At 30.5% G+C, this 16,722-nt stretch overlaps 2 protein-coding genes across 6 annotated transcripts; both read right to left on the bottom strand.

Moving 5' to 3' along the window:
- Positions 1-1,104: 1,104 nt before the first annotated feature.
- On the bottom strand, positions 1,105-7,334 carry LOC130441598 (lysophosphatidylserine lipase ABHD12-like). Its single transcript, XM_056775345.1, has 7 exons — positions 7,069-7,334; positions 6,908-7,011; positions 6,548-6,850; positions 6,248-6,498; positions 3,930-4,091; positions 1,376-1,491; positions 1,105-1,319 (listed from the first exon to the last, which is right to left on the bottom strand). The coding sequence occupies exons 1-7, from the start codon at positions 7,206-7,208 to the stop codon at positions 1,283-1,285; spliced, it is 1,113 nt and encodes a 370-aa protein (XP_056631323.1). The 5' UTR covers positions 7,209-7,334; the 3' UTR covers positions 1,105-1,282.
- Positions 7,335-8,899: 1,565 nt separating this feature from the next.
- LOC130442206 (lysophosphatidylserine lipase ABHD12-like) lies at positions 8,900-16,634 on the bottom strand. 5 transcript variants are annotated; one of them, XM_056776336.1, is made up of 8 exons: positions 16,493-16,634; positions 15,078-15,159; positions 12,298-12,398; positions 10,993-11,310; positions 10,054-10,304; positions 9,365-9,526; positions 9,154-9,281; positions 8,900-9,050 (listed from the first exon to the last, which is right to left on the bottom strand). In XM_056776336.1, exons 2-8 carry the CDS (start codon positions 15,116-15,118, stop codon positions 9,005-9,007), a joined length of 1,047 nt encoding a protein of 348 aa, XP_056632314.1. In that variant the 5' UTR covers positions 15,119-15,159; positions 16,493-16,634; the 3' UTR covers positions 8,900-9,004. The 5 variants fall into 5 exon arrangements, with proteins under 5 accessions (XP_056632314.1, XP_056632312.1, XP_056632313.1 ...); XM_056776334.1 differs by lacking the exons at positions 15,078-15,159; positions 16,493-16,634 and adding exons at positions 13,652-13,776; positions 13,887-14,015; XM_056776335.1 differs by lacking the exons at positions 15,078-15,159; positions 16,493-16,634 and adding exons at positions 13,652-13,776; positions 13,887-14,007 and having other exon boundaries at positions 8,900-9,076.
- Positions 16,635-16,722: the final 88 nt, after the last annotated feature.

Genomic DNA, 16,722 nt, shown 5'->3' with positions numbered 1-16,722 from the left:
ACTTACCAAACTTAAATTATAAAAGACCATTGAATTAATTAATAAAAATTGACACCATAGTGCTGCTGCATCTATATACCATCCAATAAGTTACTTATTAACAAGTTTCTCTTGGAATATTATTTATACAAATTTAAATTTCACATAACCGTATACTGGAACAAATGTCTAGTTGACAGGAGTGTTGGAATTCGTTTCCGCATTTTATACCAAAGATGTGGTGAGGAGAATAAGCTTAGACGAGTGTGCAACCAAACTTTTATGCACGTTACACACTGGATATTGTAGTTTTCTGGCCGTAGGAAAAAAATTACAAAAATTCATAAACTTTCTTGCAAAGTGCAATGGAAATGTACCGTCATCAAAATAGTCGCTCCGTATTTAAAGTTTATCTATGGTTGTATATCGAACATGGCTTCTTATACATGATGTCATTAAAGGCCGATTCATAAACTTGACTTATCGTTTTCTATTACAAAATTATAGATTGAAATGCGGTCTGCCGTTGGTGACTTTGAACATAAAAGAATTTTATTTTTTTCCGTTGGCCGTCCGTAGCAATAGAGAAGTGCAAACGCATCAGTTTACGTTTGTTACGTGATTTTGACGTATGACGTTACATTGGGTTTATTTCTATTTCTGATTGTTTGTTTATGGTGGTCTTTTGGCTTTGTTTGTTTTCTTTTCGTTATTTTCTATAATATCGTTCATAAACACCAGATTAAAAACGAAAACACAAAAATATCATGAAAACAAAAAGCAGTACACACTTCAAAAAGAACAACGAAATGTTTAGGTTAACAGCAACTTTAAGTTTATGAATAGAATGTAGAATTTGATACGAACGAAAAACGTTACCCGCGAACGGTAAGTCAAGTTTATGAATCGGCCTTTAAATGTATTTTTTAACAAGGAATGTATTTCTGTATTCAAATTTTAGTTTCGATGTTCAGGGTGGCTCTAACGACATTTTTTTTCAATTGGATCCCCAAATATTTCGTCCTCTATGTAAGTATTCTAGATTGTATTTTGGTTTATTTGAAGAGGATTTTTTCATGAAAAATATTGGGGATTTGGAAGAGGTTACATAAAAAAACAAAAAAATGTGTCATGAAAATATATTACCTATTCTCAACCGATATATCATGTTAAAATGAAATTATACAGAACGCATCACCACTAAGTCATGATTACAGAATATGCGTGGAGTTTATAAGATCACAGCCTTTTTACATCTTTGATAGGAGCTAATTATCTTTTCATTTTTTCTTTGCTTGAATGTTCATAAGATTCTGTTGCTTGCTTCATCGATAAAGTTCCTGAAATTTCAATCCAACGATTCATACCAGAAAATAAGTTAAACAATCGCACTTACATGATATACAATTTCATAAAAGGATCTTTGTAAAGATAATTATGTTTGTAACCATATTTACCATCAAATTCATGATATATGGTTGTGATATTCCTTGTCTCCGCTACATACACCAACTAGAAGACATGAAAAGACTTGGTTTTGATTTTCACTCAATAGAAATTGATTCGACAGTAATATTATCCCCTTCTAATAACTATAAAGACTCATTTACACTATGCTACAAGTGTCGCTCATTGTAACAAGAATAGTGCGACATGTAACAACTTGTATCGAAACACGGCGAGTCCCATGCAACATTTTTGGTGCGTCTATACAATTTCTAGGTTAGATTATCTTTGTATTTGTTTGGAAAAGTCAAAATTTGGGCGAAATCATATCAATTGAAAAAGATTATCGATCATACAGTGAAGTAATGAAACTTAAACTTCGAGGGTTATTGTTTATTCAAAATGTCCTCCATGAATATCAATACACTTTTACATGTGTTTGAACCAACTGTCGAAGAATTTTTTCCATTCCGATTGAGGTACCTTCAAAACACATCAACATGTAAAGAAAAACGTTGAATTCGCCGTTTATTTCTGATCTGCGAGAATAAAAAGAAATCATTCGATTCCATACAAGGACTATACAGCGGAGGACTCATCCAATCGATGTTTTGACTGTTCAAAAACGTTTTTTTTAACTGATGTGTGAGAGCTCGCATTGTCGTGGTGGATAATGATTCGCCTTCTGCGATTAGTTTCTGTGAAAACTTTTGGCAACCAAATGCTGTTGTACCATTCAGAATTGACCGTTTTACATAGCTCGAATGGAACGGTGACGACATGTCTAGTTATTCCGACAAAACAAGCGACCATTTGCTTCGAAGTGCTCCATGTGCGAACAATTTTATTATTTTGTTACGAAAGTGGCATTTTAACAAGAAATATTCTTATAAATGTTACATATATTTTTATTTCAACCTGTATAAAAAGTTATTATTTAATTATAAGTCGTTATCAAAAGAAACGGAAATTTGCGTTTACTACTTTTCCTTAGACGCGATAAAATCCGATAACAGTCGTCTCACGTTACAAATATTCTCAATTTAATTATTTACATTAATTATAATTTGTATGAAATTGAAATGTTTAAAATCATAATAAAAATACGTTAAATTGTCGTTTTCGATGTCGTCGAATCCATTTATCGAGATCCAAGATGTCGGAAATTAGTTAATTTCCTATTTAGTTTGTTTTTTAACTGAATTTATGCATTACACGAAATGGCAGTTTATCTTTGTTATAAAGAAACATCACATTTCATAGAAAAACATCTGTTTTTGACTTACCAACCAAATGAGATAACCTAACCTAACCTAAAAACAGATCCGTTCCTCGGAACAACATCAATACACACAATCATAATAAGAACACGTTGAATTGTCATTTTCTACGTCGCAGAATCCATTTATCGAGATCCCAGATGTTGGAAATGACTTTACCTATAACTGGATTGATTAATTTCCTATTTAGTTTGATTATTAACTGGATTTATGAACTACACGAAACCGCAGTTCATTTTTGATATAAAAAATCACCATATTTCATAGAAAAACATCTTTTTTTCGACTTACCAGCCAAATAAGATAACCTAACCTAAAAAGGGATCCTTTCCTCGGAACAACATCTACATAAAGTTCCCAATTCGAATAAAATATTACTAGAAATGCGAACAGCAATTATTTTTGACTGACTCCCTCTAGCCAATCCTCATCTACTGGAAACAGGCCCGCCCAAAATAAAACTTTTCATTCAAAAAGTCAACCGGAAGTAAACTAACCAAATTTTTGGTCAAACCGGAAGCACTAATCGATATTTGGGGCCTAAATGGAATCTAAGACCTCGAAAACGCTAAAATAATGTGTTATTATAATCCGAAAACAGGCAAATGGTAAGAAGTATAGCTTAGTTTTATTATCTTACTGATAACTCTTCAAAGTCCTATGAATTTGAATGCCTATACCCCATAAAACCAATATAAATAAATTTTGATTTGTAATTAGACATTACACACACCCCCTGAGAAGTTTTCAACTTGAACACGAAGATAGCCGGGCTTTTCCACCAAAGTTTTCAGATCTACATCACAGGCTTCACATCTTGATAACTCGGTTCGTGTTATAAGATTTTTATGGTCTTAATCGTAATATTATCACTTGGTGTGGTCTGTTTGATGTTGGTTGTGGTTAAAGATTCAATGATTATTCAAATTCTTTCAGATTGATTTGTATTGCATTCTACACACAGATATTAACTTCACATTTCAGACATCAAAAGAAACTCTGTCTATTTGGATAGAGTCCTGGTTGTTTATTGCTGCTCAAACTGTTCTATTTTTTGATTTCATATTCGGGTACTTTTCAGATAAACCTCGTAATTAATATCTTTTATTTATTTTTTAGAACAAGTAAAAAAGCATGAGAAAATCCCAATGTACCTATTTTATTTTATCTATATGTATATGTTTTAATAAAATATGTTTATATAATAGAATCTTTTTATTTTACCTTACGTCCAAAACTGCAGGGAATTTCATTGTCATCCTCTGCGTGTAGCACCATTACAGGGCTTGTTATTGTTAACAGGTGACTTACTGTATCAAAAATAAAACCATTGTTGTATAAAGGATTAACGATGACTTGATTAAACCATGGAAGCCAGGTGAATATCTGAAACGTTCTTATTTTTAAATCTAAAACTAATTTTGACGGCTCTTTGATTATATTTGGTTAACACGAAAGATACGAACTTTTTTTTCAATTTGACTAGTGTTTGACGAAATTTACAATACAATAGTACAAAAGAAAAAATTCATTATTTCTCCTATCCTCAATATATTACCTTCAATTCATACATAAATGCTTTATGTTTTACTGAACTACTAAAATATTTCATAATGTAGTTTGAAAACGATTAACCAAAGTTGCGCCTTCAGTGTTTGTTATTTCAAAATATCAATTTGCCACCAAAATTTGATATATTTTATATTTATAGTAATTTTTAAAACCCTCGGTATTAACAATTCAAATTCCATTACACATCATTATTTTTTATTAGTTCTATACAATTTAAACCATCGCTCATAAGATAAACAAATGACATAACCTTACAATTTCAGTTTCCATTATTCCTCGTCTATTGGAACAATCAGACAACACGGTAATATAGTATATAAATGAACTGTGACGTACAATGGTATTTGCTTTAAAAATATTTTCGTTTCACGAGAAAAGTCGTTCGAATTTCGAACATTGACAATCACAGAATCCAAATTCTATCTTAGTAATGGCCGCGTTATGCCACTGGTCTAGAACGAAAATTTATAATTTAACCCATTTAATTATTTTTGAGATTGTGTTTAGGGTTTGTGATAGCAAATTAACAACTTTTATGGAATCCGAAATGAGGTTTGTGGTAATTGTACTGAACTGGACCAGTGCAGAAGTGTATAGAATTAGTTCGATGGGATACAAAAAATGATATAGTGCAGAGTAGTACAGAGAGTAATGGAACATTTGTTATATATACAACACTTAGTATTTGATGTTATTTTATGTGATTCAAGCCTTGTAGTATTAACAATAAAGAAAAAGATTTAGTACTTTCTGATATTTGATGTAGTGCCACCGTTTCCAAATTAGACTTATTGCACTGGCTGCACTGAATCTAGACCCAATGCAAACAGTACAGTGAACTGAGTGAACTAGTTGTCTTGCACTGCTACTAAGAACACAGCGACACTAGCGCTAATTTTGCTTTAAAGAACGCTTTAGTCTACACTTGTTGAATTAGTTCTGCCAGTGCAGCTACCAAGAACAAACCTATGGAATTCAAATTTATACTATTATACTACGTAAATGTCGTGATAAATAAATAATTTCATATTTTGCATTATCAACCTACAAAATATAAAATCGTTACGCTACTGATTAATTTTTACAATATGGCGCAGGTTTTAACAAGTTCAAATATACAACTGCAACTTCGGGTGGCTTCTTTTCTCGAGGATGGATGGTACCCATTATCCAAATTGTATTAATAAGTTAAAATTTTTTCCTCAAACTAATTTTCATCATGTACAACTATAAAATTGTAAATAAATAAGAGGTAAAAGTTGTTATCTCCAAGAAAATATATATTTAATTAATTTACGGATGAATAATATCAGAACTTTGATAATACAAATATGCTTAGGTAGGTCTCAATTTAATTGTTTAATTAACGTAAACAAACTGTGTAATATCTATAGATTACACCTGATAAGTTTTATCTTCTTAGAATTTTAAACTTAATTAATACTCAAAATAACTATTATAGGTGGAATATTTATGAAATTTGGATTTCTGGAAAACTATACATTTGATCAGGAAACTATCATTTTTGGATTTTTCTGACAAAAATACATGATATTTACTGGTTTTTCGCATACTCTCGCTATAAAGGTGTAGTTTTAACTTGAAAATATCCAGAAATTTTGAAAAAAATTGACATGTTTGTAGAAAAAATTGTATATTTCCGAAACCATTTGATATATGGATTTATTTTTGACATGAATCAAATGAGAAAACGTGTGTCCAAGTGACTTATATAGGATTGGATAGCTATTCACAAATCTTGCTATCAACCAAGTATTGAAAAGATCATACCGAAACGGTTCACAAACGATCAGAACAGGAAATGATAGTATCAAAACACAATAATTTTTTTCTCGAATTTGGAAAAAATTGCACTTTTTACGATTTTTACCTCTAAGAAGACGATACATAAATATGGTATTAACAATATATACTGAGAGATACAACAAAAAATATTTGCAAAAACTCACTTTTACATAAGGATGAACATATAACTCGTCATGGAGAGTAGTAAATCCAGATTCTATAACCAGACCTTTTGTTTTAACACCATACAAGTTCTCTAAGCTAGCGACAGTTCTAGTTGCTAGAGCAGCTCCAAGCGAATGACCCCATACGTAAATATCCGAATGAGTTCTATTTTTCACCCACTTGTACAATTCAATACAATCATCAATCACTTTATCTTCTGTGAGTTCTCCTTGTGATGAATCGGCATAACCTATATTTTTATTAATATAAAATAATATTTCATGTTTTAACAAACTTACTTCTGTAATCGAAAGTTATTATGTGAAAAAAATAACTCAGTAGTCCATATTTGCCTTCATTATAAGATCTCGCTTCTCCAGTACCGTGAAAATAAATTAAAACATTGTAATTACTGTTCAAAAGAGCTTCGTCAAAATCTACAGATCCATATAACTCATCGTATGCAAGATTAACAGGAAGAATCTGCCACATTCCCAAAGTTTGATTCTCGTTATCTTTAGTGTAATTGAAAGTTACGTATCTGTTTTTGTATGCAGGAAAATGTCTCGTTTGAAAATATTTTGGATCTTTAGGTAGATTAACTGTAAAGAATTTGATAATATGTCAGTGCATGATAAAAAATATTGTTCAGTACTTACAGTGTGTAAAAACTAGATCGGTTTGTAGAGTTTTAGAACTCATAAAAATCAAAGGAAATATAATAAAAATCAACAAAAATACGACCAACCCCAATCCAACCAAACTGAAAATGAAAAACAATACAATATTCATGACAATTTAATTATGAAGTTTATATTACGTTAAAAAAGTAACGCAGATGCATTTTTGAATATTGCATTTCTGTTTTTCTAAATCAGGAAACAAAACGTCATTATCCTCTGCTTCGGTTTCGCAGTCATTTACTAAACAGTATTCGCGAAATTGTCTGTGTCGACTCATTTTATCGAAAAATTAATAAACAAACATCCATACATCTAACACTACATCGAACTCACAACTCGTTGTGTTTGTTGTCCAACAAATGAAACAACACAACTGCCATTGACTCATTCATAAGACTAAATTACTGAGGTCATAAATATAGCATTGTTGCCAGCTTTACTAGAGTTGATTTCAATACACAAAAAAGTTGATATTAATTTGATTTTTTTATTACAAAAATGTAATAGGAAAACGATTTTAAAGCACAAGAAAACGATGGAACATAATTTAACCTAGACAATTTAGGTTAGTTTAAGAATCAATAAAAATCACATGTAAAATATCCCGATTTTTAAATGATTTTTGCAGTAAACTTCTACAAGTCATTTTTTTCAATATTTATCTATGAACAATTAATGTTCCTATTAGGTTTGATTTTGAAGAAAACAATTCCAATTTAATTTTTCATTACAGATTTTATGTTAAGGATATAACGGGCCACATCGCTTAAATTTTATGACTAAAGTATTGTAGTTTGGTCAACTAGAGGAAAACTGAGAAATTGAGAGAATTCTCATATTGGCCGGTAATAGTTTCCAAAACTTCGATTTTTATTTCTTTTTCGTGCATTGAGTTCTTCATGATATTTATTCAGTTGTATAATAGATGTTTAACAATTGTTATTGACCAATTATCAACGACTTACTCACTCATGTGGATTTTACACTAAAATTTGATACCAATGAGCTATTTTTAAGATGAAATACCAAAAAGTATGAAAACCGCAAGCCTCAGTAATCTATTAATTACGCTGCTGATGAGAAATTATTAAAGTTCAAAAAAACATAAACCTATGAAGTAACCCGTCATCTGATCGCATTTACCCACTTATTATGGAAGGTAGAATTAAGAAGAACTCTCTTTGTGTATATAAAATGTCCGTACTATTACGAAACTAAGGGTAATTTTAAGAAATACTATCCCTATACTATCCTATGATTCTGATCTGATAACTTCGAACAGTTTCCGAACAATTGTGATCGTGATTACTTTCCGAACATAGATCATCTTCGGGTTAATCAAATCATACAAAAGCTCTATAGATCTACATAAGTTAATGCTGATGACATCACAAAATATGTGATCTATGAATTACATACAATCCAAGTCGATTTCATCCCTATAAAAACTTTTTTATAAACCGGAAAACTGGAATAACATAACTAGATTGAAATATATTCAAAGAAATAATAACGGAAGAAAAGAGGAGGTTCAACAAATGCACTGTAAGTGGTAGACATAGAAAAATAGGAAATTAGGATAGTGGTAGAAGAAAGAAATATTCAACATAATAGGTTAAGAAGAGATAGAAAATATTCTGAGTTTTTATTTTAGTGTGTTTTGTTTTATCGATGGTAATATTGTTATAATTTTTGATGACGTCTTGATTTTGCCATTTCTTATGAATTCCTTGTGTGATTTTAAACAGGTACAGTATACTGAGTGTACTACATACTGAGATGTATTTAAAGCAATTAAAAAGGGTTAGGGAAATTGACCATGTGTTCCAGCTCAAGTCCTATATTACATTCACATTTATATATATATATATATATATATATATATATATATATATATATATATATATATATATAGATTCCTGGAGATATTGGGATAAAGATAAAAAGGTTATAAAAACAAATCATATAGAAATTTGATACAAAAATATATTTTAATAAAACATTTTGTACAATTTTTGGTAACAATTATGTATTGTTTTTTATTTATTCATTTTATCAAGGGTCCTAACTAAACTATCCTTTCTGTTTATTTTGATCCCTGCATAATCCTATAAATTCACTAAAACATTAAATTAAAATTTAAAACTGAAATCTAAAACATTGAATTGAAAAGTTTCAAATATCGATAAGTTAAATTTGAGAGAAAATAATTTAAAACTTACTCAATAAATTTCGGAATATTTGAATCACTTGTTAAACCAGTATGCCCATAACCTAATTTTCCAAATATATGATAAGTAACATTTCCTTGGGGCGGTATCTCTCTTTCATTGATTGCCACATCAATGAGCTGTTAAATAATAACTCGTGAAAAAACTAAGCCCTCATATATTTAGAAATAATATAACAAAATACCATCTCAAGAAATCTCACCTTTTTACCAAGCGTCCAAGGTATAACAAAATCGTCTTGGGCGTGCAAATGCATTATAGGGCAGTCTACGTCTAGAATGTTTGTGGTAGATTTGAAGTGGAATCCGTTCGTCTCAAGCGGATTTAAAACAGTTGCTTCAAACCATAATAACCATGAAAACATCTAAACGATTTAATAAATATAACCCGAAGAACTTGGGGTGGTAAGGTACAATTTTTAACATACAAAATATATTTACAGTTATCATTTAAAAACTGCATTTTTAGCGCGCTTTTTAGAAAAGTTTCTGCGTTCGATTTAAATGAGTAATGTCAATCACTAGCATAGATAAAAAAGAATGGCGTAGAGTGTATGTCTATAGTAATCGTAAACTATGAATGTGTTATTTGATAAAATATTAACAACCAAATAACGTGACGAATTTTAGTGAATAAATGATATATTTAATAACAGCGCTAGAGCGTAATAATATTCTATGGTTGAATCAAATGATCTTTTGTACTTTGTCTATGTTATTTGATCGAGACAATTGAATTAAAAGTATAAAAAATTATCGATAAAAGACTCTTCATAATTTTATTTTATTAGCGGAAAATCAAGTATTTCAATTCATTTTGTTGATAACTCTGGAATATATTAAAACTTCATTCATATATAGTAAAACATAATAGCAACATAGCAAAACCTACTTTTCCTATTTGTGTAGCTGGAATTTCTTCTCTGATTGTAGTAAAAGTTGATTCTAGAATAAGTCCCATTGGAACAATATTTTCTAGTTTCAAACGTTTAACTGAATGGACGGCTAGGGCTCCTCCTAAAGAGTGTCCCCATACGTAAATGTTATTTTTTGTCTGTGATCGAATCCATTTGTATATTTGAACAGTATCGTTTACTATACCTTCTTCAGAAGGAGTTACGTTTGGACCAGAATCACCATAACCTAAATTGTATTTTATTTAAATTTTATTATCAACGATATTAATAGGTTATTCGTTCAATCAACGCCATCTTTGTTTATTTTAATGGTTTTCTTAAATTCACTCGGAACCATAGATATCGTAACACTAGACTGCGCATTCTATAAAATTCGCATTTTAATATTAGAACGAGATACAAAGTAAGTTACGGTATAGTTATCTGTGTCAAATGTTAGAGGTGCTCATTCTAATTTCTTATATAATACTCCTTCCTTATAATAGAGGCTACTTCTGTCTAATGTTGACAATACTTTTCAATATGATAGTGTATGAATCGTACAGTCTATTACTTTTATGTCTATGTTCGCAACCTATTTGTTCGACTCGAATTTAGCACCCTCTAATTGACAAACTACAGCTATTTAATTAACGAATATATTAATTGATAATGATAATAAAATAGGTGATTAACACTATTTTTGGTCGATTTAATGATTTTTCTTTATTAACTCAATTCCTACGCCCTCTACTAGACGAAAGACAGACCCTCAATAAAAACTTGTAGACTCCTTTAGTTTTTAATGTCCCGCTATATTTTCAATTTCTTTAATATATTTGTTTTATTTCGTTATAAAAGTGTTTTGAATAGCTTTCCCTATTATTAGATAATTCCATTTTTCAAATCAATTCAACAATAATATTTAAACTTACCTCGATGATCAACTGCAACTAACATAAATTTTTTTCTCAACACTTTATACGTTTCCATAGGTTTTATTCGATTACACGCTACTCCGTGGAGGTACAAAACTATAGGATATTTTGTATTTTGCAACAATTCGCTGACTGTTTGGGCATTATGTGCCCGAATGACTGTATTGTTGATTTCACTATCTGGTATCAATAACCAAGCTCCTATACTTAACAGTTCATCATCTTTGGAATTTTTTGTTGTAAGGTAGAAATTAGCTACGCCTTTATAACCATAATTTTCGGGGTGGTTGAAGTCTGGATTTTTGGGATCATTAACTGAAATTATAGATGATAACTGATAAATTTTTTTGGCAATGCAACACCGAGCACTATATATTATGCTAGTTGCTATACGCAGTTGTATTTTTAGTTGCCTATATTTGATTGTTTTATTTTTCTAATTTAGTGTATTGTTTACGTTTTTTGTGATATATCTGGATTGTTCCAGTTATTTTTTCCTTATGTTGGAAGTATTTCATTCTTAAAGAGTCCCTTTTACAAGGTGATTAAGTAGTATTAGTAATAGAACAATAATATAGTGTATTTGTTTTACTAAAAATCATAAAAAAGTTTTGTATAGCGGTGTGTGTCACTAATATACGTGTTAAAGACTTTCTTGGAATGAAGATAATTTTTTCATATCATATTTATTCGTATATGATTGAAAATATCAAATAAGCCGACAGGTCATATGTATATTTACTTTATCACTATCATTATGAGTAATTTTTGAAATCTGTGATCAAATGTGGGTCAGACTTGTACCTATTTAAAACGGAAAAAGTGTGTTTTGTAAACAACACTTTATTGGAATGCTAATAAAAAATATATTTGATATTTGGGTGAATAAGAAAAAATAATTATCACGTCTTATATCACCAGATGTTATTTTTTACTCCTATAAGTATATATTATTATTTTATTAATTAACAACAGAATGAATTTGAAAAAGACATGAGACAATTCTAAAAATTGGTTTAATTACAAAGGCCTGCCAATAAAAGTAGAACATCAAAGTAACCGTCATTGTTTTACAAACAATTAGTTTGGAAGAAAAAACGAAAAGAAGTGAAAAATCGATTATTTTTTCGTCATTTCAACATCACTACCAGACTTCAAACATCTTAAAATTAATTAAAACCTCAAACATTCCCCAACCATATTCAACTAATTATATTTAAGAAAGAAATTGCGACGTGGCAACGATGTAAAACATACACGTCTTATGGTCTTAGATTTTTTCTGATATTGTATTTTACTTACAATTGAAAAATATAAAAAACCTCTGGATTGATATCTGGTTCATAAACACTAACGGAAATATAACCCATATTATCACGAATGCTAAGAATATTACGATGAATCTGAAAAAAGTAGGTGCATCAATATAATTTTGCTTCTATCTATTATATGGTGATGACGATTATTAAGAATCAAACTTGATATTATTAAAGCCGCGTTTACACCGGAGTTAATAACACAAGTCATTAACATATGTTATGTTTAAAACATAACACATTTCCTTTGATCTTTACCGACTCTGGATGGATAACATAAATCTTGTTAATAACATGGAATTTTCTGTTGAAAACACGAGTTATTAACTTTTGTTAAGAGAAATTTTTTGGCGATTCAGCTAAGTTAATAACTTTTTGTTAAAAACTCGTGTTATTAACTCCGGTGTAAACGCGGCTTAACAATAGACTTTTGAGCATATGATGGATAATATAAGCCACACCGATTAGAAACTATTCTATTTAGCTAGTTAGTATTACTTTTAAAGGCACAATTTATCATATATCATATAATTCATTGCATAACATAACCGCATTGTTCTAAATTCCTATAAACTTTGGACTATTTTAATTGTTTGACAATAGATATTGGGTTGTCGATCGTATTCATTAAATTGTGATTATTTAGGTGTTTAATAAAGATTGAAACATTCAGCTTTAAATAAGGAATAAGTATATGTTCAATGGATGTCATTTGAAAATGATTGCAGCTTTATTTTTAGTGAAAAACTTTTATATTGAAAAACGAGTATATCTCTCATATTTTTTTTATAATACAGTCAATTATTTCCTAGAGTGAAACGAGGTTCGTTCCTGCAGTTCGGATTCGACACAAAAGACGAAACTGCGTTCCAGCAAGGTTTCTGATTGTTGGATTTGTGTTGTTTATAATAGTTACACTAACTTTTAAAGCAGGTTGCGAAGTAAATTGTTGGAATCATGTTCAGTTACAAACAAATCAAACAAATTTTTTATCATTACTTTTGTACTCAACTGCTTTTTAAAAATTGAGTGATTTTGAATTATACGATGAATGGAAAAAAATAGAAACGAGAAAGCTGCCAATCATAAAAATAACTTAAACAAATAGTATATAATAATGGACGAAAGTTTTATCTTCGGCACTGTGCAGAATCGAGATTTCAACTTTCGGCCCGTGTAGTGTAGATTTTTCTTCATAGCCGGACGAAAGTACGTTGTTAATTTTTTCTTGTTTTAAATTTAAATGTTGGTAAGCATGTTTTTGATGCCTAGCCCGACAATAAATAGTCCCTAGTGTTTGTGAATAGACATAACCTAGAAATATTAAACTTTTTACTTACAATGCTATACAAGCCCAAAAAGTAATTTTTTGCCATAATAACATTTTGGTATAAAATCCAAAACGACACATTTTCTTATCACTATTTTCCTCATATGTAAACGTCGTATTAGCAGAATTAGTTATCTAAGAAAAGGTTAATTATAGGTTATGTATTGTTATTGTTATTATACTTCAACTTATAATTATGTTTTTGTTTACACAAGTTTAGCACATATATTTTATAAGACACTTACTAAACTACGAACTTCATTCATTTCGATTTTTTTTGGTACGTATTAAATTAGTCAACAATAAAATTTAAAATCAATACAAGCTGCCCCGATATAATTGTGTTTACTTTGTAGATGAAACTACTGGCCCGCGATAAGATCATATTTCGAAATTTATCTATATGACAATAGGTAATTCCATTCCTTCGTCATATTACGAAAATTTTATCTAATCTACAAGATAAAGAAATTCAATAAATATATATTTCAAGTATATTTTAATACAGAAAGTATTTTCCATTGAATGCCATTAAAAAAATGACATTTTACAATACATTTGACATTTCAAAAAGTTGTTTTTATGACAGCTTGTCATTATTATTAACAATTTTAGTGTACGTGTAGTTACGCAACAGTTACTTCACTCTCTCCTACGTTAGAATTAGTTTAAGTGAAGTTAGAAGCTTGTGCCATCTCTCGAGGAACTCAATCTTCAGGAATCCGCACACTTGACAGACAACTTTTTTAATGTCCAAACAGAAACATTTGAAATAAGTAAAATGAAGTGAGCCGTAAAGTTTCTTCGACACGACATACCTACTCATGATTGTGAAAAACAGTTCAGTAATTTAATTTGAAAAAACAAATAAAATGTTCTTCGTAGTTGAACCAGAAAGTCTGTCCTCGTTTTACAAGGGCGTGGACTCACTTCGGTAGTTACGCCGGTCACTGCTAAATTCTCGCTTCATATCCATGAACATAAGTACACGTACGGGGTGAGGTCGCTATTCACAATATAAATCCTTTTTCTGTTGTCCTAGTATTTCCGCCACCGAGTCTGAGGGGTTTTTTAACACTGCATATTCAAATAAGACGGACGGAAGACGGATCATATTATGATATCTCGTCCGACAGAAGCGCCATTCTGGTCAAATTTTGAATTATAATTTACCGTCTACAAGCGGACAGTTTTTAAGCTAAGCTCTCATATGAGATGGTACTCCTTACCTCTACCCTCCATAAAGCTAAGAATTCTCTCCCCCCAGGGATCCAGATTAGTTCTACTACCAAGCAGCTCTAATACAGCTCTACGCTGTAGTAAATGTTATTTATCCCTTTTGCGTTTCTGTAATCCTGTCACTATTTTAAAGCAATCTCATCTAATTTTAATCCCATCCACCCCGAATTATTGTTATTGAAAAGTTAAACACTTACATTAGAAATACGTCCATGATGGTGTTTGGAAAAACATCCATTGCATCTGCATGAAGTTCTAGCTTAGTGTCTTCGGAGTAAACTAAATAAAATAGAGAAGATAGAGCTGACAAAGAGGTGATTAATCAATGTCAGTGTTTCTAGCGGAAGGATGAAAATTATTTTAGTACAAAAGAATAAATCCACTACGCAGTTCTGTAAATGTAATTTAAAAACACTTGGAAAAATATAATAAATACCTAAATTATTATTATTATTATTATTAACTACTGCTAATTTCTCTTCTACGAGATCTTAAAATATAATAATGAAGCTGTAGAAATCATTTGCATATTTATGTATACTTTGATCATATTTTGGACTTTGGGGTACTACGCATGACTATTACGAACACTCCTTAACTCGGTCTTCAGCTTTGCTAACAAAAAATAGTAGGGGGCTAGATCAAGGCTATGTGGTGGTTCAATCACTTTGAAGCCATATTCGTGTACAGTAGCTTTGGGAAACGAAGCAGTTTGGACTGGAGTTTTGTCATGAAGCAAGCACACATCTCGTCTTTTTTCTATAATAGTAGCCTTAGTAAGTCAGAGTAATAAGCCGCGTTTACGGTTGTAATATTGCCGTCATCATTTTTTTGGTGCGTTTCGTGACCTTTCGTGCTTTTTTGGCATGGGCTCTTCATTCTGATGCCAATCCAGCTTCGAAAATCGCCCAAAACATTCTATTGCTCATTTTGGTCATATTTAAAAGTTTTGCAAAAATTTATCGCAGGGACATAAAACTTGAATTTGGTACTGTTGGAACGCATAATCAAGTAGTTACAGATAGTGCCCTGGAACAAACCTAAAATTGTTTTGTTGCTAAAATCTGCTTGACGGTTTCTGATATTTAATTCGTCTGTTACAGTTCGAAACTACTTTTTGTGACGATCACTTCGAAGAAGAAGTACCTGGCCTGACCTAGAGATGGCAGTTGTTGTGATGAGGTGGTGATTCCAGAAATGTTGAACAAAATCCATGAATGATCGTCGATTGAAAGTGCGCGAGCTAGCAGACATAGTAGTCACTTCTAAAAGTGCTGTATATCGCATATTAACTAAAACTTTGTGGTACCAGGTACATCTGTGACTAACTTCTCGTATTAACATCCATGTATAAAAGCAATCAGTCAATCTTTTTGCACCCATATTTGCTATAGAAGATTTTATTATAAGAACAATAACAGACTTTATAAAGTTTACATATATTTTATACTAAATAGAACTTCTGACCTTTTTTTAGACCTGATTTAGGTAAATGTGACTAAATTTGTATTTGTAATTATTAAATATTATTAATAATAAGTCAAACAACTACTATATAGACGAATTCTCTATCGTCTCAAATTTTATAACAAATTTTTCATAATGTACTCACCTTGAAACGTTTTAATTTATTCAGTAATAAAGTATTAATTTGAAATGAGTTATTTCTTTATCTATTTTTTGACTGACAAGTCTAACACCTCGGAGTGTGCGATGTAAATATTCGCATTTTTATTCATCTGGGCGTTTGAATTAAATCTTTGTTTCGTACCATTGTTGTAAATGATACAGCACATAACGTATCTGATGGTTGTTATCAATGTTAATTCCTCTGTATGATTT

The sequence above is a fragment of the Diorhabda sublineata genome, chromosome 3 (genome assembly GCF_026230105.1).
Source record: "Diorhabda sublineata isolate icDioSubl1.1 chromosome 3, icDioSubl1.1, whole genome shotgun sequence".
In the NCBI taxonomy this organism is placed as follows: Eukaryota; Metazoa; Arthropoda; class Insecta; order Coleoptera; family Chrysomelidae; genus Diorhabda; species Diorhabda sublineata.
Note: the sequence above shows the minus strand (reverse complement) of the source record. Positions and strands in the feature narration are given on the sequence as shown.